Below are 27234 nucleotides of genomic sequence, written 5' to 3' on the forward strand. Positions count from 1 at the left end.
CTGCTCAACAATTTGGTCACGAAAGTTCATCCAGTATCAAGAACAGTGTCACTGATTCTCCCGAAAGACAAAGATGAGCACTTGAGTCAGGAGCAAAAGAACGGTAATCGACCGTCAGAGTTCTCCAGTTACCGTCTCATCGAAGGCTTTGTGTCCATTTTTTCACTTCTTTTTGATAATTGAACCTGCAAAAAAGACGCAGTGACAAGTAAAACTAAACGCCCGTGTGGGAGTTTGTGGGTGTAGGAATAGAAAGAAATGCACGGCAGTGTGACCGCCAAAACACTTTGGAAGACTGCTACTTTCCTTTAGACGCAGATTTCAGACTATCCCAGATGAAAAAGATCAGACCTCTTAAGGTCATTGCCCTGTTTTGCATTGCGCATCCTTACTGCGCAGAATTTACGCGTAATTAGCGCGCGCGCGCGCGAGCACATCAACAAAATGGCGGCTTTATTCTATGCGGCTTAGTCCGCGAGAGAAGTAAATTGTCACTTTCTCCTAAACGAGCCTGGTGACCTATCAATTTTTTCTCATATTTTGGGTGTAGCGATCAAATTCTTTCTGTAAAATGAAAACAGATCAATTCATGTGTTTGAAAAATAAATTATCGCTAAAAAAGTGTACTTTGCCAGTACTCGCAGAGGAATTATAAAGGAATTATATGGAATACACATGGTCGTCCTGCTCCTAAACGAATCTGGTGACCCCCCTTTTTTATTTCAAAATTTAAGTTCCCTTGAAGTAATGAACCAGTAGGCGAAGTTTGGTTAAAAATCTATGTTCAGTTTTATTTCGGGGCAATGACCTTAAAAGAAAAGCATCAGTTTTACGTTTTCACATCAGTCTTTCGACACCCGTTCTGTCAGTTTTGTTCTCAATTCTCAGTTTTGTTCTCAATTCTCAGCGGCACTTACGACAAAAATTATTTCGCTGCACTGCTTAAAAAAGAAACTCACTCAAGTAACAAGCGGAACGTCAGACCCGAACACGTGTGTTTTTGAACGTGGACCATCAAAGTAATTGCGATCAATTTTTAGACGCTCAGCTACTTGGGTTCTGCTCACAGCAAGATTTCAGTGATCGTTTTCGTGACATAAAAGTTTTTCTTCCAGCAAAATATGTCATAAAATGTAGCTTAAGGTAGAACTAACATGAAAAAAGAAAACACACCCAAAATCATACATAGAATAAAGCTAGTTATTAAATAACTCCTCTTGGGTTTTTACGATATCAAATTTCAATGCCTGATATAGATGCTGCACAAGGGTAGTCTGTAAGGTTCCTTTTCATTTGGAATCTGTAGAATCTGCAGTAAACTGTCAAGCAATAACCATATATTAGGTAGAAAGCGCAAGGGAATCATCGACAACAGTTTTCATGAACTCATTTCTAACCTTTCTTTTCTTCAGCGTCTTTGACTCTAGGCAACTCCACATGAATGAATTTCAATCTGGCGCGTGATAAACCAATGGCGACAAGAGACTTCCCCAGACAGGCTCCGACACAGTATGGTCGGTCTTCAATGTCCAACACACTGAGCAGTTCGCCAGACCTGACGCTAACCAATCGAAGGAAGTTGTCCCTACTGCAGCAAACCAGGGTCTCGCAATTAGCAACAAACTTACAATCAGTCATTCCATTGTGCTCTTGGAGCAACGTGTTGCAGGTTTCTCCGGTTTTGGCGTCAAGAATGTGAATACCATAGCCTGAATCGAAGGTATTCCACGTAACAACAAAGTCTTCTTCAGGGGAGAAGATAAAACCTGGTGTGAAAAAAAGATCTTCTCCATACCGCTTGGTGCTTCTTTGCCATACTCGTTTGAGTACGTTATTGTTTCTTAAACTAACTGTTAACTCTTGTTCGCCAAAATAGTTTTCTATTTCCTCTATGTAAAAGACTAGCAGCTGGTTCTGGCTATTGCATGAAATAACCATTATCTCATAAATGTTTTCATGGCGAACCATTGTCTTAACAGTTGAAATGCACTCTCCACTGGAAACATTTATTATATCCACAGCAAGCATTCGATAAACTTCAAAACGTGTCGAAAGTTGTAAACAATTTAAGAATGCGACAAAAGTATTGTAATCGAAGGAAAAGTCTGATGAATCGGCGTCTGATGATTGACCAAAATCCAGTAAATCAGATCTTAGCTCATCAGGGGTTAATGTACGACAAGGCGACTGACAAGCTATCAGCTCATCTGATAAACGAATGATTTTTTCAGTCCCTGACTGTCTGGTAATTGGTCGGATACAGTCGGTCAGCTCGAAATCCCACAGCTCTGGTTCTTGATGTTTCAAACAGATTACGACACCATGCTTCATGGGGACAAGAGACAGTGATGGGCAAATGAAAGTCTTTTCCACCAAGATTTCGTGAGTTGACATTTGGATTACAGTAACTAGTACCTCATTAGCACTACACATGTATTCATATTCATGTGAACTAACAGAATAAATGGCATCTCCTTCAAAAGAAACTAAAACTTCCTTGACCACTTGCCTGGAAAAATCTGAAGGTACTTCATTTAGGAGGTCAGCGTTAACTGTGGCGACGTACTTGAAAGATGGGCTTCCAACTAATGCTATTTCCTCATTTAACTTCTTGTAAAAGCCTGTCTCTAAGGATGGAAAAACACTGCGCACATTGTTCAAACAGCTAGAGGGCAAACCCTCAACAAAATCGTTTTTGCTCGCCAATGTCGTTGGTTCAACTGGCCACAAGATGAATTCTCCTTCTGTCAGATTACACGTTTTGAACTGGCAAAGGAGAAATGATGGTTTGATATCAGTTTGAGATGTCCAACCTTCCTGCGGTTCCGAAGAATAATGGAAATTACCGCAAAGAAGGGCCTCATTGTCTGGGGTGAAGTGCATCAATCCACACGCCGCATATTTACAATCTAATAAATACTGTCCATGCCTCCTGTCCACATGAAAAAGGTAGATAGAACGACTTACGTCACAAAAAGCGATTTGTAAGCCATCCTGAGAAATTGCAAAAGATGTAATGACATCATCCCACGCTATGATCTTTAGCTCTTCGCCATTTTCCATACTCCACAAAACTAGTCTCTTGGGATCATCAAAACAATCTGTTAAAATTGTTCTTTTGTCACTAGGAAAAGAACAATGCGAGAAAGTGCAGTTACTATCTGGTAAAAGGACATTACAGTCTCCTTTGAGAGTGTAAACACTTCTGAGGTTTCCTGGTAGGACATATTTTCCACTTGGATGAAAAACGACAGAGCGATAATAAGTAAAAACGTCATTATCTATCACACGATGGGCACCTCGATCAAAACCGTGATTACGATTCACGCCTACGTAAGTTCTTTTCATCAGTGAAGGTCGAATCCATTCTTTGTTACCAGTATCAAGAGACCACATATGGATTGTTCCATCACTGCACTCACACACCATGTAGTCCATTTCAGGTGAAACATCGAAACATGCCACCGTATCCGAACAGTAGAATCGGGCTTGAACTGCTCCCTTCCATTCTTCGTCGTTTAGGTATTTCATGTATGGTACACTGGGAAGCCTGTTTTCCAAAATCATTACTGCTTTAGAAGATAGCTCAGGAGATCCTTCATTGATCACACTTTGGAACCAAAGATGCGGATGGTTTCTTAACAGGTAAGAGTTTTTTCTTAGCAACTTTAACAACGATATTAAAAGAGAATAACTGTGTTCGCTGAGTAAAGCTGCCTTGCAAGTGCGAAGCTTTTGAACACTGAAAATATCCTCCGTGGGAGCCGTACTCTTCACGCGAAGTTTGGCATAAATAAGTTCTAAGTCGGTCACATACATATTTACCACCTCCTCTACGTTGAAGGAATTTGACCTTTCATCCAATTCGTCTATCTCAATCATGTGCTGGACACCATGTTGCAAGGCGTACCTCTCAGTGTCACTGAACTGTGTATCGTGTACACCTTTTCGCTTAATATTGTCTAGTTCATTACAACAAAGGCTGAAAAGAATCTCATGGCCTTCTTTCTCGTCGACGGTGAAATCATGCTGACCATAGCAAGATATATTAGTCAACCAGTCCTTCACTGACTTGTGAAAGAAGTGAAGACAATCATCGCGAACTGGTAACAGTGAAGAGATGCAGGCGATTGCTTTATTTATTCTTCGCTGAACAGAAAAGGGCCTTCCGCTAACATTCAACAGTCTGGAAACAAACGCTACTGGCAATGGTTCTCTGGAAGCAGTTAAAGCACACAAGAAACTCAACATTTGGTCTTCCTCGATCTTCAGCTCTTTACAGAGTTCGTTCTCTAACCGTTTAAAATGAGAGAGATATACAGATGAAATACCTAACGGCAAGCTACTTTCCAGCTGCTCTTCGGTAAGAAGCAAAAAATTATTCTTGATGAAATCTATCAGGAAGTAAGCGTAAAGAATAACGCCTTCAGATTTTTTAACTAATTTTTGCAAGAGAACGTCTTTATGCTCTTCTTCTAATTTATGGATCAGCTGCATTTCAAAGAACAGTTCAATGTCTCTTAAGTTCTCTTCCTGGTTTTCTTCAAGCTTTATAGGCTGCAAATGTTTCAGGCTGTCTGCGATGTTAATTTCTGATCGGGTTGTCACAAAAAATCGAATCCATTGTGGAAGCTTACAAAACTGATTGGAAATTACATCCAGCAGCTCATTGCGCCCTTGATATTCACTTTCGTCCAGGCCATCAATCACCATGAGGATGTTCCTTCTAGGGCCACTTATTTTGCTAAGTGGTTCCTTCAAAAGTAATGCAAACAGCTCTTCCACGCCCATGCTGTTGAGTTCCACCGGCCCCAGATTTCGTGATAGCTGTTCTACAAGAGCATTTTTGTATTCCGGTAGAGCATGACTCAGATGACAGGCCAATGACTGAAGCATCAACTCAGGTTTCCTGTAACGTACATTGTTATGTTGACAAAAGTGACTTCCTGACATTCTACCAGCGTTCTCCATTCTTTTGCAAATGACGGCAGAGATAACAGATTTTCCCATCCCTGCAGCTCCACTAATGACCATCACCCGGTTTGGGGAACTTCTGTCGTCTAGCCAATCGTCAACTCTTTTGAAGATCCATTCACGGGTTCCTTCCTGGAATCTTTGTGCATGATATTCAATATCACCTTTGAACTCGGACTTAGCTAGGTTTCTTAGTAGTTCCTCTGCCCTGTCCATCTCTTTTTTTCTCTTCATGTTCTCGACCTCCTGTTTGACTTCTTCTAGACCGGCTTGAAGTGTTTCATGTACTTCTTCAACAGCTTGACGAGTTGTGGTTTGTGTCTGGCATACATCTTCTAGTTTTGAAATGCTGTCCTGAAGTGTTTTGTGGTCTTCTTTTTGGGTCTGAAGTGCTTCGTTGATGGCTTTATTTGTTTTGATCTCGATCTTATGTAATTCGTCCACCTTTGAAGTGCTATCCTGAAGGGTTTTGCGATCTTCTAGCTGGATTTGAAGTACTTTGTCAACAACTCGTTGTGTTTCAGTCTGACACTGACTTAAAACCTTTAGCTGTGACTTGATATCCTCGTCACTATCAGCCCAGTCACGTAACACGTCAAGATAATCATCTTCTCCACAGCGCTCTGCTTTCAATCTATCAATTTCTGCCTGATCCAACCCAAGATCAACAAGAACAGCACTAAGTTCCTGCCATAGAGAATTAAAAGTTGGTGTATCAACACCAGTGCTAGTCACATGACCATACAACTCATTGCGGAAAAACTTAATGCGAGCAAGGTTTGCTTCAAGAGAGGTGTCACTTGGGGGCGGCTTAGAGTGCCATCCTGAGGGAGGAGTGGTAAGTCCACAAATGTTGGTCAGAAGGAGGAACAGAAGAGTGATGTCATACGTCTTGGAGTCTGGTGTGGCTCCACTAGGTGGGAACAGTTTGTCCCACTGAGATTTATTAAGAATTCGCCTACGAGAGAGAACGAGAAGGGTTTTATATTGTGAGTTGAGATCAGAAGCCAGATTTGCAGGAGGATGATAACTATCAAAAACATTCCTTAGAACCGTTGTTCCACCATCAATAAGAAGTCTACTGAGCTTGGCTCCGTTTGTCTTCAGTTCCGAACTGGCCAAAGGCGATGCTGCAGCAGCTGCCATTGAAAACGGTTTTTAGCCAGCTTCTATCGTGTCGTGCAACCTAAAGTGTAAGGCAAGACAGTGTAAGTTGTTAAACTGGTCACACTCAGAATTTTAAAGAATTTTAACCTTTTCAGCTTGTCAATTTGGTTAACCAAAACCATTGACATCAACTTCTAAATTCTCCTTACAGGTCTTTTCAGTTCCATGTATTGCTTTGTATATTCTTATGCCAAACAATGGAAGGAAATCAGATTTTGGTCACTGTTGAGCCTGTGCCATATAAGTCTTCTATTGTGAATCGCCAAATTTACTCGTAAGGTGTAAACTATTAAGCTTTGTAAACTTCGAGATAGTGAACAAATTTAAGAGTAATTTAATTTGTTCAACTCAACTGAGCCATGAAGACGAATCGTTTGCGCATAAATTAATTTTCAATTATGTGCCACAAACTGATAAGTTAACTCCCCTACACTTTCTGTCTTTGATAGCATGTTCCTTTGAACTGTACATGTATCTTTAGGGTAGCAACTTTGTTCATTCGGATAACAGTAGACAGAAAGCCACATATTATGAGATCATGCAATAATTGCATAGCTGATAGTGAAACGCATATGTTAATTTGTGGCTCTTGATGGAATGTTTTGCTGCATTTTTAATATTGGGAAACAACATTTGGTAACTTTCAATATACAGTAGATTTTCAATTTCTATTTTGTTTGCTCTATCCTTGACTATTTAGTTAATAGACATAGACATAAAGCTTAGACGTAGACATAAGCTCAATAGTTTACGAATTCGCATATGTTGCGCATGAGATATCTTCAGTGACGCGGATATGCTAACAAATTTATTTCGTCGAGATCACCATTTCTATTTGATTCTTACATATCCCTCGGAAAAGTCTCGCCAAATTAGAGGCCAAATAACGACTTCAGATGCTTCGAACATGTTAGTAAACCAGGTTTAAAGCAAAAGTTAGCAAAAGGGCATTATTCGACAAAATGAAACTGCCATTACACTAAACGACGACATTGCCGATGTTACCTTGTTACTTCCACCATTCTTCCCAGGTGTCCCATGTTCCCTTCCCTGCTGTTGTTGTGTTTTTGTCACATAGTCGATGTCTCGGCTAATTCCGTGCTTGTTGTATCCGACGGCTTTCGGTAACAATGTGGCAAGCTACTCAAAACTTGACTAACCACATTTGCATTTTTGATCTCGCTCGGTGCAAAATATGAAAGTAAATTGAAGGAGTGATTGACAGATTGTTTCGCACCAATGCGCGTTTATCAGATTTTGACAAAATAAATTGAAAATAGATGCTACAAGCACAGCATGACGCTTGTCTGTTCAGCTGTGAAACAATTTGGAAACCATGGAATGAATTTGTACTAAAACTCGAAGGATTACATGCTCTTCCACCTGTTCGGCTTGCTAGAACGTAGAATTTAGTCACTATTTATTGATTGCAGGGTTGAATCGTCTATCAGAGAACCTGAGCATAAGATTGGTCTTAAAAGCGAGTCCCGTATAAACGTAGTAGAGCGTGTAAATCGTATTGCAATGACATAAGATCGTTCTAAAGACGTTTAAGGTTCGTGTGCTGAAAAGTATTAATTTTGTCATGTTTTAACTTTTACAAAACCTAAACACACATCAACTTTAGTCTCGATAAGTCGTAATATTCAGCTATACAAGATCTTGTTACAACGTTAACACGTATACCTTGTTTTAGAATGCTCTGAATGATAAGTGAAAACAAGCCTGTGATTTAATAGAAATCTGGAAAGTTCGATTCTACTTAGAACCACACACACAAAGAAACACACACACACAAGGCAATTAAAACCCTTTTGTATATATTTGTTCAAAAAAACACGATGAGATAGTTGCAATCTTAGTAAAATCTTCACAAAAGTGGCTCTTTTAAGATATATCACTGACTATCATTTAACAATCTTGAGTTGCCCCGAGGAAGGTTTTTGTACTAAAACCGAAAAATCTAACTAGCTATCCGTGGTTGACAGATATTGACTTTCCAATTTCTTCTCTGTATTTACCTTTACTTATAATTTCGGTCACCAGTTCTCATTAAGAGGCAGATAACACAAAGACTATCTAATAATAATGTAAATATTTATACAGGGTAACCACTTAGTTCCACAACTGCTATCAATGTGGGCCCTGTTTAAGTTTAATAACACAATAAAGTTAAAAAGTAAAAAATTTAAAATAGACAACTGGCATAACAATTCTACAATACTATTGTATTCTCAACGGATAAACAACAACCTTCTGAGCAACACAACTGGTATGTTTAATTCCGCCATGATGTCGAGCACATGCTCTCCCACTCATGCGCACTAACCTTATAGGTACGCAAAGCGTAGATACAATATCCCCCTTTTCCTAACAATGTGATAACAGGGGTTGTGAAATAGAACAACAACAATAAACAAGAAATGTTTAACAACCTGAGTCCGGCCTAGCACAGAGTAATAAGTACCTAGTTTACAACATAATCATTTAAATAACTGGGAATACGCCGTTCTCGGGAAGGCCTCCCAGAGTGTCCAGTGTCCTGTGCTCTAACGTTCAAATAACTAGGGGTGTGGTCTTCACTGGAAGGATTTCTAAGCTGTCCAGTGTTCATAGTTGTCTTGTTTACTTTCTTGACCATGGATACATTTCGGAATAATCGTGCCTGTCCCCTGGCAAGTTCAACACTAACTCCCTTTTTACTGACGACTGTAAAAGGTCGTGGATCATATCTCGTTGTTAGCTTGTTCGCGCGTTTTTGAAGTAGCAGTCGAGAGAGATCCAGTTGTGGAATCTTGGTTCTGATGTGACGGTTCATCATGAGAGAGGCAGGTGACACACCGGTAGAAGAATGTGGAGAATTTCTGTAATTCATTTAAAAGACGAACAGTTCAGAGCGCCAGTTTTTCCCTTTTACATTTGAGATTCTAATGATCTTTTCTAGTGTTTCATTAAATCGCTCAACTTGAGCATTGGCAGCGGGCCAAAGAGGGGTGATCTTGCGATGCTTGATCGCCATCTGTTGACACCATGCTGCAAACTCACTTGATCCAAACGGGACGTTGTCTGAGGTAATAACTTCAGGTATCCCATGTGTTGCGAACATTTGAGTGAGGTGTTTAATTGCTGTAGCTGCTGAACTTGAGTGTGTGATGTGGACTTCAGGATACTTTGAGGTTTCATCAACCGCAACAAAGAGATACTCCCCGGACGGAAATGGACCACAGTAGTCAACATGTATTGTGTGCCACACTTGTCGAGGTGGATCTGTCATTCTAAGAGGTTCAGGGGGAGGCTTTGGTCCTACAATTTGGCATCCAAGGCATTCACGTACATAGCGCTCAGCTTCTAAATCCATACCAGGCCACCAACCTCTTTGCCGGAGGTGCTGTTTTACTTTGGTGATGCCTTGGTGCCCCTCATGTGCTAGCTGAAGAATGCGAGGGCGCATAATTTCAGGAATTACAATGCGATTGTTCCTCAGAACAAGGCCTCGCTTCTGAGAAAGTTCTTCTTTTAAAAGCTGAAAGGGCTTTGGTGCCTTTTCCCAGTTGTCAGTGTCAAGACACTCTTTGATGACTTTGAGAGTGAGGTCAGATTCTGAAGCAAGAAGCAACTCTTGAAGAGAGATTGCAGGCGGAAGAGAATCTACAATAAGGGAGTTTATGTAATCCTCTGCAGGGTCCCGGGTTGTGTCAGCTGGAACAGGTTTACGTGAAAGGATGTCAACAGGATTTTGGATGCCTGGCTGGAAAACAATTCGGGGACTGTAATTTTGGAGCCTTAGTCGCCAGCGTTCAATTCGTGGAGAGACATTACCACGCCCATTGAGGAGAACTTCCAGAGGTTTGTGATCACCTACTAAATCAAATTGACTGCCATGGATGTAAAAATGAAATCTCTCACATGCCCATACTGCAGACAAGGCCTCTCGCTCTGTTTGGCTGTAACGTTACTCTACTGGTGACAAACTACGACTTGCGTAGGTAACCGGTCTGATGGATCCATCAGGGTGCTTCTGAGTCAGCGCACCACTGATTCCAATTTTGCAGGCATCATGACGTACTTGGGTGGGTAGGGAGGGGTCAAAATGAGCTAGGACAGTGTCGCTTGAAATTAGATTGCACAACTTCTCAAAGGCTTCAGATTGCTCCGGGCCCCAGGACCACGGAGAGTTCTTATGTGTGAGCTGACGTATCGGTTCTGTCATAGCGGCTAGGTTTGGAACAAAACGGGCTACTGTGTTGACTAATCCTAGAAAGCTTCTTGCTTCAGTAGCTGAGTTGGGTGGCTGCATTTGCTTGATTGCTTGGATGCGATTCTTGTCAGGAGACACACCGAGTGCTGAAATGTGGAAACCATAGTAGTCCAGTTCTGTGACACCAAATAAACACTTTAGTGGGTTAACTGTGAGGTTTTTCTCTTGGAGGCGAAGCAAGGCGCTCTCAAGACATTTGTCATGTTCTTCTTTTGTGGGGCCATGAACCAGAATGTCATCTGCAATGTTTCTGGTATTAGGGCATCCCTCAAGGACCTGACCAATCACATGTTGACATATTTCAGATCCCACAGATGCTCCATATGGCAAGCGTTTCTGACGTCGGAGGCCAACATGGGTCTTGAATGTTGTCAGGTTACGAGACGATTCTGCAAGTTCAATTTGATGGTAACACTCTTTTAAATCATTCTTGGAAAAGAACTTCGAGCCATTCAAGTCGTGCAGAATTTCTTCAGATGTTGGGTATGGATGGTGTGTGCGAAGGAGAGCTTCACTGGGTTTTGACATATTCACACACAGTCTGATGTCCCCATTTGGCTTATCGACAATGACCTCAGGTGACACCCAAGGCGTTGGACTAGTTACGGGCTCAATGATGTCTTGATCTTCCAGTTGTTTAAGCTTAGCTTCTACCCTACTGCGGTAGTGTGTGGGTATTGGACGAGAGTTCTGCACTACAGGCTGTACAGTTGGATCAATGCTGAGCTCGAGTTGATAGTCCTTCAGTTTCCCAATTTCACCGCTAAACACTGCAGGGAACTTGTCAAGAAGGTAATGGTAATCACCAGATATTGGTGAAAAGTCCATGGTAGCAGAGGCTGCAACATGCAACATTCCCAGACGAGTTGAAGTTTCACGACTAAGGAGACAGCCAGCATTTCGAGCTTTCAATACCAAGAACCTCGTAATATCCATCTGCCCTGAAGGAGCTGTCACTAATACAAAGAATGACCCAGCGAGGGGAATTGATGTAGGGTTATCTTCTCCATAGGGGCGAAGTCACACATCTGTTGGCTTTAACGGCAATGTTTTAGTAGCACTGATTGTTTCATAAGTTGCATAGTGTTACGGATGGATTCGGTTTGGTGAAGTAAACGTTTACCAGACTGAACGCAGGATTGTCGGTAACACAACAATTTATTTCAATTCCAGCTTAACATGTCGTACCCTTCGACAATCAACTCAAAAAAACTTCTCGTCTCAAGTTCTTCTCGGAAAGTCTCTATCACGTGACCTAAGCGAAAGTCTAAAAATAAACATCCTCGTGGGAAAATACGTCACATGGACAATGTCACGAACAATGTCACGCTCAGTTTTGGAAGTAACACAATTTTTTGTAACATAACCCCCTCTTAAAAAGAAATTTGCAAACATTTCTCAATAATAACGAAAAATTGACTTTACAGAATTGGGGGTAGTCCAGTGTCTTAGATTTGTCCTTCTTACTCAACCACTCGGCTCAGGTAGTCTGCTCCAACATTGTCTGATCCCTTGATAGCTTCAACCTTCAGGTTATAGCTCTGAAGAAAGATCGTCCAGCGCATAAGGCGACTGTTCACGAACTTAGCACTGTTCATGTACTTAAGAGGCTCGTGATCTGTCTGCAGTACAAAACGTACTCCATACAAGTATAGGTGAAATCTCTTTATCCCCCACACAATTGCTAAACACTCCTTCTCGATAGTAGAATAATTCCGCTCCGCGTTGGACAGTTTCTTGCTAGCGTAACAAACTGGAAACAGCTTTCCTTCATGCTCTTGCATTAGAACAGCGCCAATGTCATTATCTGATGCGTCAGTCCTCAAGTAGTACGTCTTGCTAGGATCAGGGAGATGCAGAATTTGCGTGCTTGTAAGGTGTGCCTTGACTGACTGATAGGCTCTCTCCTGGGCTTCACCCCACTCCACTCTGTTCGGCTGGCCCTTGCGTGTTAGGTCCGAGAGGGGAGCTACCACTGCAGCGAAATTTGGGATGAAATCTCGGTAGTATCCGGCCAATCCCATAAACGAACGGATCTGCTTCTTAGTGCTAGGTCTTGGGGCGTCTTTAATCTTAGCCACGTTATCCTCATGAAGTCCCACTAGACCACACTGCAACTGATGACCAAGAAACTCAACACTGTCTACGCCAAAAATGCACTTGCTTGGTCTGACTGTCATCCCGAACTGTAGTAGTCGCTTGAATAGCTCGCGAAGGGCTTCGAGATGCTCCTCCCACGTACGGGTGTGGACTAGGATATCGTCCCAGTAGAATTCGACGTTTGGCAGATCCTTCAGTAATCTTTTCATGGCGCGTTTAAGGGTTGCTGCGGAATTAACCATCCCAAATGGCATTTTCAAGAACTCATACAACCCATCAGGCGTTACAAAGGCTGTCTTCGGGATATCTTCCTCCGGTATGGTTATCTGCCAGTATCCTTTGCTAAGGTCAATCTTCGAAAAGTACTTGTCACCGTTCAATTTCTGGAAAAGCTCCTCTGCAGTTGGCATTGGTTCAGGATCAAATACAGTTAGCTTGTTTAACTTTCTATAATCAACACATACCCTGTTCGTTCCATCCTTTTTCTTCGCAACAACGGGTGACGAATACGGCGAATTAGATTCCCTGACCACGCCCATCTTAATCATATCGTTAATATCCTCCTTAAGAGATTCTCTGAGGCTGTACGGAACAGGATACGGCTTAGATCTGACTGGCTCCTCTGACGTAAGCTTGACGTGGTGCTGGACCAAGTTCGTGGTACCAGGCGCTTCGGTGAATAGACTTGAGAACTGGTGTGCCAAGTCCATAAACTCATCTCGTTGGTCATCTCTAAGATTGGATCCTGTAGTCACGTCACGGATAGACTCCTTTGGTACATACCCTCCAATTTCCAGGAAGTCGGCTTCAACTTCTGTCTCCTCAGTCTCAGCCTCGATTGCCACCGCTGACACTTCTGCTGGCTCCTCTCGCTCAAAATACTTCTTGAGGAGGTTGACATGGTAAACTCTCTCTTTGCCCTTGACTTTGACCTTGTAATCATTAAGGCCTACAACAGCGCTGACTCCAAAAGGGCCTTTCCACTGCATTAGCAACTTGTTGTGGTCAGTTGGCAGTAATACAAGTACCTTCTCCCCTGGCTGGAGCTTGCGGACCTTCGTTTTGCGGTCATAGTAGTGCTTCCCTTTCTGCTGGGATTTCTGCAACTCACTGTGGGCAAGATTGAGAGTATCTTCTAGCTTCTCGCGCAGCTCGAAGACATACTGGTAACTGTTCTTTACTTCTGGTTCTTCTACTTCTTTCGTCCACAGTTCCTTCAGAATGTACATGGGTCCTCTGACAGCTCTCCCATACAATAGCTCAAACGGTGCAAATCCTGTAGACTCCTGGGGAACCTCACGGTAGGCAAACAGCAGCGGGTTGATGTAGCGATGCCACTGCTTTGGCTGCTCACTGCACAATCTTTTCAGCATTAACTTCAGTGATCCATTAAACTTTTCGGTCATACCGTTACACATGGGGTGGTACGGAGTTGTCGTCAGCTGCTTGATGCTCAAGAGACGCATTACTTCCTTCATACATTCAGAGACAAACTGTGTTCCCAGATCGCTAAGGATCTCTTCCGGTACTCCAAGGCGGCTGAAGATGTCTACTAGGGCTTCTGCAACGGTTTCTGTATCAATGTTCTTCAACGGCACAGCTTCTGGGTATCGAGTTGCATAATCCACGAGCGTCAGTATGTATCTGTGACCTTCCTCGCTTGGCGGGCTTATCGGACCAATCAGGTCGATTGCTACTCTCTTAAACGGCTTGTCAATTATCGGCATCTTCTCCAACGGAACTTTGGGGACTGACCCCTTTGGTACGGTCTTCTGACATACATCACAGGATTTACAATGTCGCGTGACATCTCCTTGGATACCAGGCCAGTAGAACGCAGCATGAATTTTGTCAGCTGTCTTCTTTATGCCCATGTGTCCACCCATTATTGACCCGTGAGCTACATCCATGATTTGGCGTCTCAACGGGGTTGGAACCAGAACTTGTCTCACTGGCTTTCCACTATTTACGTACGGGTGCTTGTAAACTCGGTACAGGACTCCGCTCTTTTGCTCAAATGAGATCTCAGCTTGACCCTTCACTCGAGTGTCATCGCGGTCCCAGTACTTCTTCAAACTTGCATCCTCACGCTGCAACTGCATAAGCTTCTCTCTATATATCTACTATGGGACTCTCTGATGAACTCGGTACCTTCAATGGGGTATGTTCTCCGGCTTTCTTAGCTTGACCTCTAGTGGTCACGGCACACACTTCCTGCCAGCTGGGGTCTGGGTCATCTGCGGCTCTTGCACCAGGCACATTACCAACGATAAGGTCATAGATCGCATTGGGGAGGCACTATGCTTCAACTTCTCCTGACAGGTAAGGGGTGTCCACAGTGATCTTTGCAATAGGTACTTTTCTCACAGTATTGTCTATAAGCAGCATACAATTGAAGTCACCAGTGTACTGCTCCTCTGAAACTAACTCCTTCTTTACTACAATACTACTGCAACCAGTGTCTCTCAGAACATCCACTGTCTTTTCACCCACTCTACCCTTTACAACAGGCATCTTGCTTCTAGCTCCAGTCAACGGCTCCACGCACGCATTGCTAAGCAACGGAATCCTTTTTCCACAGGCTAAAAGGAGCTGATCCTCTTCAATACAAGACTTGACTTCCTCTGGCGTAGCGTTTAGCTGAGGTGGCTGAACTAGACAGCCAGCACTCACTTGGTCACGTGGTGCTGCAGGTACACGAGGCTTACTCGATCCTCCAGCTTTCGGCAAATTCACTTTGAGAGACACTTGGCAATTTCTCGCTTCATGTCCTTGCCTTCCACACAAGAAACACGACCTTGATACGGCTTGACAGTTGGCAGCTTTATGCTCTCGACCATTGCACTTGTAGCACTGTACCTGGCTAGGCTGAATGGGCGGTTTCTTTGCGTCATCATCCTTTTGGGGTGGGGCTGGTGGTCTACTTCGGCCACTACTAAACACGTGCTTTCCATGAGCTTGTAAGTACTGATCAGCAATCTGGGATATCTGTTCCAGTGTCTCTGGAGCCCTTTCACGTAAGTGAATGGCTAGTTCCTTCGGACATGAATTGATGAATTGCTCCTTGACTATCAAATCTCTTAGGCCATCAAAGCTCTTAGTGGTCTTAGAGAGTTCGACCCACCGCATTAGATATGTACTCAAGCGCACAATAAACTGGTCAGGACTTTCATCAATCTCAGGCTTAGATACTCTAAATTTACGACGGTAGCCATCCTCAGTTAAATCATACCTCTTCATCAGTGCCAGTTTCATTTTATCGTAATCCGTAGCGGCCTCCTCTGACAACCGTGAATAAACATCCAGGGCGCGTCCTGTCAACAGAGCACTAAGCTTTGTAGCCCAACCATTCTTCTCCCACTTAGCGTTCGTGGCGAACCGTTCAAAACGCTGGAGATAGGCATCGAGGTCATCTTTGTTATTGTTCGGTTGTGCGGGGAAATGTCCATCTCCCGCCAAACGTGCTAGATCCAACTCATGCTGTCTTTTCGCGGCTTCGATCGCTTCTCTCTGTCTCAAAAGTTCCGCTTCCCTTTCCATTTTTCGGAGCTCACGTTCCTGGCGCCTTGCTTCTCTCACATCTTCTTCCTGCCGACGTTTCTCGTCTCTCTCTTCTGCTTGTTGTCGACGTTTCTCTTCTTTCTCCTCTTGTTGTGTTCGAAGTCTCTCCTCTTTCACTTCTTTTTCTCTCTGAAGTCTTTCCTCTTTCTCCTCTTGTTCTTTTACAAATTTGAGCAGCTTTTCTCCTTCGAGTCCAAACTTTTCTCCCATCTGAATAAACTTCTCCATTGCCAAAGACGCTTGAAAGGTTACCACAAAATAATCGAAACAAACAATCTTCACAAACGCGACTCACTTGTAATTCGATTATCCTCGACGATAAGTTCCACAAACCACACACTTCGAATTAATTTGTTTCTTTCCTGCGATTACGGTAGTAAATAAACTCTTCGTTCTTGTGCTCCACTCACACACGGCAAATAGTCAAACAAACAATCCACACAATTACTTTCGATTCTCCGGCTCGACGATAAACTCGACAAATCGACACAAACTACACACCTTGAAAGAAACTGTTCCTTTCTAGCGGTTAGGTTAATAAATAAACATTTCTTGTGCTCTACACACAGCAAATAATCGAAACAAACAATTCTCACAGATGCTGCTTGCTTGTCCTTCGATTCTCCTCGACGATAAACTTCACAAAATCGCCACAAACCACACAACTTGAATAAATTTGCACCTTTCCTGGTTACGGTAGTAAAGTAAACGCTTCTTGTGCTTCTCTCTCGGATAGGCCCCCAATGTTACGGATGGATTCGGTTTGGTGAAGTAAACGTTTACCAGACTGAACGCAGGATTCTCGGTAACACAACAATTTTACTCAATTCCAGCTTAACATGTCGCACCCTTCGACAATCAACTCAAAAAAACTTCTCGTCTCAAGTTCTTCTCGGAAAGTCTCTATCACGTGACCTAAGCGAAAGTCTAAAAATAAACATCCTCGTGGGAAAATACGTCACATGGACAATGTCACGAACAATGTCACGCTCAGTCTCGGAAGTAACACAATTTTTTGTAACACATAGTCAATAGTATTTGCTGTAGCACCTGAATCGATACAGACTTGGACTGGGGCACCTTCGATGATGACATTTATGACAGTTTTTACTTGTTTAGGACTTACTTGAAACACATCATAACTTTCATCATCAGAGGAATCATGCACACATTATACCTTGAAATTGTCTGACCTCTTTCCTTGGAGACGACCTGGGGTCGGTGCTCGTTTCAGGTGTTGAAATGGTGTTGAATTCCACACTGAGAACACGTCTTGTTGAAAGCGGGACACTTCGGGGTTCGTGGCTTGTGGTCAGCCACATTTCCACAGTGTGTACATGGTCGCTTACGGTCGCCAAAAGTGAAATTCACTTGTTCTTCGTCTCAGTTTGCATTGTCAACTGATGGGCGTTCTCTGAGGGAACCTGGGGCGAGGTGTTTTCCATGTTGGTCGCTTGGAAATTTGCTGATTCTGTTGAACGCGCTATTTCGATCAATGAATTTAATGTTGCAGATGACTTTTCACGAAGAAGGCGCCTGCGTAGTGCAGAAGAATAGCAATGTTCAATCAACTGATCTTTGATGGCCTCGTCGAGTGAATATTTGTCAAATTCGCAGTTTCGCCCAAGCGGCGTAGACGTGTGATGAACTGATCGACAGGTTCAGTTGCTGCTTGATGTGTTTGGCGAAAAGAGTGCCGTTCGAAATGCAAATTCTTTTGAGGGATGAAATACGCATCCAGGCTTTTTAGAGCTTCTGCATAGGAAGTACCAGCGTCCGTTAGTGTAGCAAAGATGTCTTGAACAGCTGGACCCGCGGTGTGAAGAAGCAAAGCTCGTTTACGATAGTCGGCTGTAAATCCTTTTACATCGATGTAATATTGTAGTCGGGTTTTCCACCGAGTCCAGCGTGGGCCGACGTTGGCCGCCTGTTCATAAGGATCGAAGGGTGGTACGGAGGTGATGTCTGCCATTCTCGTCGCCAAATATTGTATTCTCAACGAATAAACAACAACCTTTTGAGCAACACAACTGGCATGTTTAATCCCGCCATGATGTCGAGCACATGCTCTCCCACTCATGCGCACTAACCTTATAGGTACGCAAGGCGTAGATACAATAAATACAAAAACATGTTAAAAACGCTAAGATTATGAGTTAAAAATTACTCCTCCTTAATAATAAAATGCACATTTTGAGATTTCTAGCTTAATTTTGTCAACAAAAAATTCCTGCTGAATCTCGTATGATAAAAGGGAATGTCTCTACACTCAATGTTACTATTTGAAGCATTCACGCTAAAAATATTTTTTGCTTTCATTTATCTTGGGCAGCATTGAGTTTCGGGGTTCAACTGAAAAGAGCAACCACTCAATTGTAATTTTCATTTGAATATCGAAATCTGTTTCGTTTTGCATGGTCAGGTGGGTTGAGGCATATAAACGCCTGTAAAATTGAAAACTGAAGTTTACAATCAAAATCTAAAACCTTCACTTCTTATACGTGTTAATTAACATGCGATGTAAGTTAGGTCGGAATACACATAAAATATCAATCAATCAATCAATCAATCAATCAATCAATCAATTAATCAATCATTGTTTGTTATTAAGTAATTTGTTAGCGTAGTTGCTATAACACCTTTATTGTAACTAGACCAATACCTCCCTTTGGAGTGTAAGGCACAATAAAGATTCACTGTTACTGTAATAGTGTTACTGTTAATCAATCAATCAATCAGTCAGTCAGTCAATTAATCAATCAATCAATCAGTCGGCCAGTCAGTTAGTCAATCAATCAATCAATCAATCAATCAATCAGTCTATTAATCAAGCAGTCAGTCAGTCAGTCCGCCAGTCAATCAATCAGTCAATAGATCAGTCAGTCAGTCAGTCAGTCAAACTTGATTTGTTGACGGCGAAACAAACTAGTTATGTATTTAATAAAGTTGTTGCCTTCGTCTAAATAATCAGTTATCATTTTACATTTAAAATACTATGAAAGAAACTACACTTTTTCGGATTTATATATATTATAAAATCTTTGTATTAAAACACCTGTAAACATTTTTTATCAAGATGTTTTTGTAGCTTGACCTAACCTTACTCCTAAGATAAAAAGAACATTTTTTACTTGAACAGTTCCTTAAAAAGTTCCATCTGAAATGTACTTCAGCATTTTCTGCTTGTGTCAATGTATTTGGTATTCAACTGATATAAGTAATGCCATCAGTTTCTGGGCCTGCTATTCTGCTCTGAAATTCGGTCAAGATAATTCCAGTATCAATACAAGTGTCATTGATTCTCTTCCAAGATGAGCACATGTGAATACTGGAACTGGAACGAGAATCGACGAACCGAGAGTTCTCCAGTTACCGTCTCATCGAAGGCTGTGTCTCTATCTCACTTCTGTTTGACGAATGAACCTGAAAAAGATGGAGACGTAGTGACATGTAAACTTGAAGGACCCTAGTCAGCCACGCCTTTGTGTTTGTTAACATAAGAGTTCAATGTGAAACTGCCAAAAGTAATTAGATTAAACAGACTTCAAGTGCGATAAGATTTCACTTCCCCATACAGTTTTCATAATTTTGATGGCATCGAAAATGGCGGAGGCTGACTATGATCATTTAATGTTCAACTGGTAAATTTTATTTCAAACAAACAAAAGAATGATAGAATAACTAGTCAAAAATAAGAACCGATAATTTTAAAAAGCATTTGTGACGGTTTAAGACCTCAGTGAAGCAAACGCAAAAGGATAAAAGAGAATTTCTTTTTAACATGCAAAATGTCCGAATTTAGATGGCAGAGAAAATGGCGGAGACTGACTAGGATCCTTAAAAATCCCAACAGGTGTACAAATATTTCAAATGCACGTCAGGGTGATCACCAAAATCATATTGGGAGCTTCTACTTTCCTTGCACTCATATTGTATAATTAGACAACTCAAAAGAAAAGCGCAAGTTTTGCATTTTCACGTAGTCAATCGACATTCAGCTCAGTTGAGTTCTGCCTACAGCAACATTTAAGTTAAACACATGAATTAAAAGTTCTTCGCAATCGTGACATAACATTTTCATTTTATCAAAATTTTGTCATGAAGTGTATCTACTGGGAAAATTAGAAATTTGCATTGCAGTATACTATCTACACAACAACGAAACATTTGACAGTAAGCGCGTAAGAAATTTAAAAAGGACATTTTATATACAGTCATTTCTAACCTTGCTTCTTTTCAGCGTCCTCCGCTCTTGGCAATTCCACATGGATGAATTTCAATCTGGCGCCTGATAAACCAATGGCGACAAGAGACTTGCCAAGACAGGCTCCGACACCGTAAGGGTGCTCTTCAATGTCCAACACACTGAGCAGATCACCAGATCGGACATTCAACAATCTAAGGAAGTTGTCTCCACTGCAGCAAATCAGAGTGTCGCCATTACCAACAAATTTACAGTCAACAATGTCATCTCTGTCTTTGAGAAAGGTGTGGCGTGTTTCTCCGGTTTTTGTATCAAGTACGTGTAGACCATATCCTGTATCGAAGGCTCCCCACGTGACAACAAACTCTTCTTCAGGAGAGAATATGAAGTGTAGCGTTGAACGCGGCTCAACGTACCATGTTGTGTTTCTTTCCCATACAGCACGCTCAAGCGAATTGTTATTTCTTAAACTAACTGTCACCTCTTCTTTATGCATTTTCAAAATATCATCTTCCACTAACTTACTGGTACAGACAAGCAGCTGATTGTGACTATTCAATGCAATAAACAGTATACAATTATCGCCTTTCTTGCAAACTCTGATCTTGAAAGATGAGATACATTCTCCACTGGTAACATTTATGACGTCCACAATTCCAAAAGTCTTCGAAACAAGAAAAGTCTCAACATCTCCGAAGAGAATGTTTGAAGATGGCAGATCGCCTGTATTTGAATAGTCATCAGAAACTAACGAGTTTTCTTTTGCCACTGAGCCATCCTCTCTATGTATTTCTAAAGAGTCGTCTACTTCTGACAAATTATGGAAATCCGATAACTCATCAGGTGGTAACGAACTAAAACATAATTGACAGACTATCAGCTCATCTGATAAACGAGTAAGCTTTTTGGTCCCTGTTGGTCCGGCAATAGCTCGAATACGTTCAGTCAGCTCAAAATTCCACAGCTCCGGTTTTTGATCTTTCAAACATATTACAACACCATCCTTCATGGGGATAAGAGATAGTGATTTGCAAGTAAAAGTCTTTTTCGACAAGAATTCTTGACTTGACATTCGGATCACAGTCACTTTTACCTCACTAGCTCTGTATTCATTTCCATCTGAACTAATAAGATAAATGGCATCTCCTTCAGAAGAAAATACAACCTCTTTGATCACTTGATTAGTAGAAGTAGTGGTCACTTCATTTAACAGGTCAACATTTACTGCGGCGACGTACTTAAAAGATGGGCTACCAACTAATGCTGTTTCCTCATTTAAGTTCTTGTAGAATCCTGTCTCTAAGGATGGAAAAACACTATAAAGGTTGTTCTCCCAGCTAGAGCACAAACCCTCATTGAAAACGTTTTCTTCCGCCGCTGTCATTGGATCAATCGGCCAGAATACGAAGTCTGTTGTAGGTAAATGTTGATGGCTGCGTAAAAAAGTCTCCAGATTAGTCTTAAATGGACACATGAAAAATGATGGCATCATTTGGGAAACCCAACCACATCGACGACAACCACCGTCAAGGGATTCTATCATATAACGCAGGTAACCACAAACAACAGTCAAGGGCCTCGTTGTCTTGGGTGAAGTGCAACATACCACACACCTCATCATGACACTTGAACAAATGACGTCTATGCCACCCTTCCACATCAACAAGGTAGATAGAACCAGTCAAATCACCAAAAGCGATTTGGGAACCATCTTGGGCTATAGCCAAACACGAAATAACATCATTCCATGCTATGGTCTTTAGCTCTTCTCCATTATCCATGCTCCATAAGACAACTTTCTTAGGATCATCAAAACAGTCTGTTAAAATTGCTCTTCTGTCTCTAGGAAAAGCACAATGTGAGAAAGTGCAGTTACTACTTGGAAAAAGATCAACTAAGTCTCCTTTAAGAGTGTAAACACGACAGAGGGTTCCTGGTAAGACAGATTTTCCACTTGGATGGAAAACAACAGAACGGTAAAAAGTCAAAACTGGAAGATTCCTTGTTCCATCATTCCTTCTTTCCCACGGTACGGACCTTATCTCACGAAACGCACCTCCATCAGGAATTAAGTCACCATTATGATGCACACTTTCATACTTTCTCTCTATCAATGAGGGTCGAATCCATTCCCTGTTGCCAGTCTCAAGAGACCACATATGGATTGTGCCATCTTTGCACTCGCACACCATGTAGTCCATGTCAGATGAAACATCGAAACATGCCACAGTATCTGAACAGTAATATCGGGCTTGAACTGCTCCTTTCTGTTCTTCTTTGTCTAAGTATTTCATGTATGGTACATTGGAAAGTCTACTTTCCAGGATCGCTACCTTTCGAGAAGAAAGCTCAGGAGATCCTTCATTGATCACACTTTGGAACCAAAGATGCGGATGATCTCTTAACAAGTAAGCGTGTTTTCTTAAAATTTTGAACAAAGAGCTTAAAAGAGAATGACTTTGCTCACTGAGCGAGTCTGCCTTAACGCGCTTCTGAACACTACGAATATCCTCTGTGGAAGCCGTGCTGTTCACACAAAGTTTCGCATAAATGAGTTCCACGTCGGTCACATACATCTTCACCAGATCCTCTACGTTGCAGGAACTTGCACCCGATTCATCTACCTCCATCATGTGCTGGACACCATGTTGCAAAGCGTACCTTTCAATGTCACTGAACTGTGTATCGTGTACACCTTTTCGCTTGATGTTGTCAAGCTCCTTCCTGCAAAGGTTGAAAAGAATCTCATGGCCTTCTTCCTCGTCCACTGTGAAGTAGTGTTGACGAAAGCATGTCGTAATCGTTAACCAGTCTTTGACTGATTTGTGGAAGAAGTGAAGACAATCATCGCGAACTGGTAACAGTGAAGAGATGCAGGCGATTGTTTCGCTTACTTTTCTTTTTACAGACGAAGGACTTCTTCTAACATTAAAAAGTCTGGAAACAAATGCAACTGGCAATGGTGCCCTGGAAGCCGTTAAAGCACACAAGAAACTCAACGTTTGGTCTTTCTCAATCTTCAGCTCTTTGTAAAGTTCATTTTCTAGCCGTTTAAAATGGGAATGATAAACGAAGGAAATACCTAACGGCAAGCTACTTTCCAGCTGCTCTTGGGTGAGAAGCGAAACATTGTTTTGGATAAAGTCCACCAGGAAATAAGCATAAAGAAAAACGCCTTCAGATTTGTCTACCAATTTTCGTAAGAGATCTTCCTTATGCTCCTTTTTAATTGTATCAATCAGCTGCGTTTCAAAGAACAGTTGAATGTCTTTTTTGTTCTCTTCCTGGTTTCCTTCAAGCTGTACAGGCTGCAAGTTTTTCAAGCTCTCTGCGATGTTTATTTCTGATCGTGTTGTCACAAAAAATCGAATCCACATTGGAAGCTTAAAAAACTGATTGGCAATTACATCCAGTAGCTCATTGCGCCCTTGATACTCACTTTCGTCCAGGCCATCTATCACCATGAGGATGTTCCTTCCTGGGTCAGTTATTTTGCTAAGTGGTTCCTTCAATAACAAAGCAAACAGCTCTTCTACGCCCATGCTGTTGAGTTCCACTGGCCCCAGATTTCGTGATAGCTGTTCTACAAGGGCATTCTTGTATTCTGGTAGAGCATGACTCAGATGACAGGCCAAAGACTGAAGCATTAGCCGAGGGTTTCTGTAACGTCTATTGTTATGTTGACAAAAGTGGCTCCCTGACAGTCTACCAGCGTTCTCCATTCTTTTGCAAATGACGGCAGAGATTACAGATTTTCCCATCCCTGCAGCTCCACTAATGACCATCACCCGGTTTGGGGAACTTCTGTCATCTAGCCAATCGTCAACTCTTTTGAAGATCCATTCACGGGTTCCTTCCTGGAATCTTTGTGCATGATATTCGATATCTCCTTTGAACTCGGACTTAGCTAGGTTTCTAAGTAGTTCCTCTGTCTTGTCCATCTCATTTTTTCTCTTCAAGTTCTCAACCTCCTGTTTGACGTCTTGTAGACCAGCTTGAAGTGTTTCATGTACTTCTTCAACAGCTTGACGAGTTGTGGTTTGGGTCTGAGATACACCTTCTAGTTTTGAAATGCTATCCTGGAGTATTTTGTGGTCTTCTTGTTGGGTCTGAAGTACTTCGTTGATGGCTAGGTTTCTTAGTTCCTCTACCCTGTCAATCTCTCTTTTTTTCTTCAAGTTCTCGACGTCTTGTAGACTAGCTTGAAGTGTTTCATGTACTTCTTCAACAGCGTGACGAGTTTCTGTTTGGGTCTGAGATACACCTTCTAGTCTTGAAATGCTGTCCTGAAGTGTTTTGTGGTCCTCTAGCGATTGATTTTCTCAACTAGTTGCTGTGTCTCGGTCTGACCCTGACGTATGTCTTTTAGCTGTGACTTGATATCCTCGTCACTACCAGCCCAGCCACGTAACGCGTCAAGATAATCGTCTTCTCCACACCGCTCAGCCTTCAATCTATCAACTTCCGCATGATTCAAACCAAGAGCAACAAGAACAACACTTATTTCCTGCCACAGAGAATTAAAAGTTGGTGTATCAACACCAGTGGTTGACACATGACCATACAACTCATTGCGGAAAAACTTAATGCGAGCAAGGTTTGCCTCAAGAGAGGTGTCACTTGGGGGCGGCTTAGAGTGCCATCCTGATGGAGGAGGGGTTAGTCCACAAATGTTGGTCAAAAGGAAGAACAGAAGAGTGATGTCAAAAGTTTTGGAGTCTGGTGTGGCTCCAGTAGGAGGGAACAGTTTGTCCCACTGAGATTTATGAAGGATTCGCCTACGAAAGAGACCGAGTAGGGTTTTATATTGTACATTGAGATCTGCAGCCAGGTTTGCAGGAGGGTGGTAATTATCAAAAGCATTCTTCAAAACTGTTGTTCCACCATCAATAAGAAGTCTGCTGAGCTTGGCTCCGTTTGTCTTCTCTTCCGAACTGGCCAAAGGCGACGCTGCAGCTGCTGCCATTGAAGGTGGGTTTTAGCCAGCTTTTATAGTGTCGTGCAACCTAAATTGTAAGGCAACACAGTGTAAGTTGATAAACTAGTCATACTCAAAATTTTAAAGAAATAAGTTTAACCTTTTCAGCTTGTTAATTCGGTTAACCAAAACCTTTGACATCAACTTCTAAATTCTCCCTACAGGAATTTACAGTTCCGTGGATTGCTTTGTATATTCTCATGCCAAAATATCAGAAGAAATTAGATTTTGATAACTGTCGCGCCTGTAGTCTTTTATGTTAACGTTGTCCTCCAACACAACATACCTTGCGAGCCAAGCAATCGCGAAATTAAGTCGTATGTTGGTAAACTAGTATTGAGCTTCGTAAACTTAGATAGTGAACAAATTCAAGAGTAATTCAATTTGTTCAATTGTGACTCAATTCAACTGAGCCATGAAGACGGATCGTTTACGCATAAATTACTTTTTCAATAATATGCCACAAACTGACAATTTAACTCCGCTTCGCTCTCTGTCTTACTGGCTAATATGTTCCTTCTAACGTTACACGTATCTTCAGGACAGCAGCTTTGTTCATTGGGATAAGGGTGGACTGAAAGCCACATATTGTGAGACCATGCAATAATTGCATAGCTGATTATGAAACGCATATGTTAATTTGATGCTCTAGTACAATGTTTTGCTGCTTTTTTTAATATTGGGAAACAACATTCGGTGTATTTCAATATACAGTAGATTTACCATTTCTATTTTGTTTACTCTATCCTTGACAACGTATTCAGTTAATTTGATAACGTAAAACGTAGACATAACCTTAACAGTATATGAATTCGCATGTGTTGCGCATGAGATATTTTCAGTGACGCGGATATGCTAACAAATTTATTTTGTCGAGATCACCATTTCTAACTGATTGTTACATATCCCTCGTAAAAACTTCGCCCAATAAGAGACCAAATTAATCGACTGCAGGTCTGACTGCTTTGAACATGTTAGTTAACCAGGTTTAAAGCGGAAGTAAGCAAAAAGGCATTATTCGACAAAATGAAGCTGCCATTACACAAAACGACTACAATGTCGATGTTACCTTGTTACTCCTACCATTCTTCTACAGTGTCCCATGTTCCCTTCCCCGCTTTTGTTGTGTTTGTCACATAGTCGATGTCTCAGGCAATTTCGTGCTTGTTGTATCTGACGGCTTTTGGTAACAATGTGGCAAGCTACTTAGAACTTGTCTAGCTCGGTAAGGTAAATTGAAGGAGTGATTGACAGATTGATTCGCACCAATGCGTGTTTATCAGATATTGACAAAATAAATTGAAAATAGATGCGACAAGCACAGCATGACGCTTGTCTGTTCAGCTGTGAAACAATTTGGAAACCATGGAAGGAAATTGTTTTTAAACTCGGAGGACTTCATGCTCTTCGACCTGTTGTGCTTGCAGAAACGTAAAATTTTGTCATTATTTTTTGATACCAGGAATTTGCGTGGTTCACACCAGCGACATAATTACATAACGGTAAGGTCACGCAAATGTAGCAAACACTTCAAGTTGTTGTTTTATATCGCCATGTGAGCAACACAACATAACGACATACAGTAGTTGGAACATAATGACACAAGCATAACGACAACTGATCTTTTTTAAGTCGTTAAAGCCAGTGTGAAACAGGCGTCAGACAACCTGAGCTTAAGATTGGCCTTAAAAACAAGTCCCGTATAAATGTAATAGAGCGCGTAAATCGTATTGCAAGGACATAAAATCGCTCTAACGACGTAAAAAGGTTTGTGTGCTGAAAAGAAATGCACCTCACGTTGATGTTAAATGTAACCAGTCTGAACAACACAACGACATTGTAGGAACATAATAACATATGGAAAGAACTGATCTTTTCTTTATGTCGTTACGTCGCTAGTGTAAAACAGGCGTCAGACAACCTGAGGTTTAGATTGGTCTTGAAAGCAAGTCCCGTATAAACTAAGTAGAGCGTCTTAATCGTGTTGCAATG

The 27234-nt window shown here is 41.8% G+C and overlaps 2 protein-coding genes across 4 annotated transcripts in view; both read right to left on the bottom strand.

The window, feature by feature from the left end:
* Positions 1-24557, bottom strand: part of LOC144666206 (uncharacterized) — a 24938-nt gene extending 381 nt beyond the window's left edge. The window contains exons 1-3 of one of the 3 annotated variants that reach the window (XM_078527592.1): positions 24485-24557; positions 1398-5264; positions 1-185 (exon numbers count right to left, since the gene is read on the bottom strand). The exon at positions 1-185 is cut by the window's left edge and continues 381 nt beyond it. In XM_078527592.1, coding sequence (XP_078383718.1) covers positions 163-185; positions 1398-5208 — 3834 coding nt within the window. In that variant the 5' untranslated portion in view covers positions 5209-5264; positions 24485-24557 and the 3' untranslated portion in view covers positions 1-162. Of the gene's footprint in view, positions 186-1397; positions 6161-7146; positions 7449-24277; positions 24390-24484 lie in introns of those variants that run through there. The other 2 variants (XM_078527591.1, XM_078527590.1) reach the window with 2 other exon arrangements.
* The window catches only part of LOC144666287 (uncharacterized), a 49835-nt gene continuing 30574 nt past the window's right edge, over positions 7974-27234 (bottom strand). Inside the window, 5 exon segments of the mRNA XM_078527698.1 lie at positions 7974-8356; positions 18177-19483; positions 20286-21837; positions 21839-24378; positions 24579-25270. Of these exon segments, the coding sequence (XP_078383824.1) occupies positions 19461-19483; positions 20286-21837; positions 21839-24378; positions 24579-25230 (4767 nt within the window). The 5' untranslated portion in view covers positions 25231-25270 and the 3' untranslated portion in view covers positions 7974-8356; positions 18177-19460.

The sequence above is a fragment of the Oculina patagonica genome, chromosome 9 (genome assembly GCF_052425735.1).
Source record: "Oculina patagonica isolate OP01 chromosome 9, crgOcupat, whole genome shotgun sequence".
NCBI classification, from domain to species: Eukaryota; Metazoa; Cnidaria; class Anthozoa; order Scleractinia; family Oculinidae; genus Oculina; species Oculina patagonica.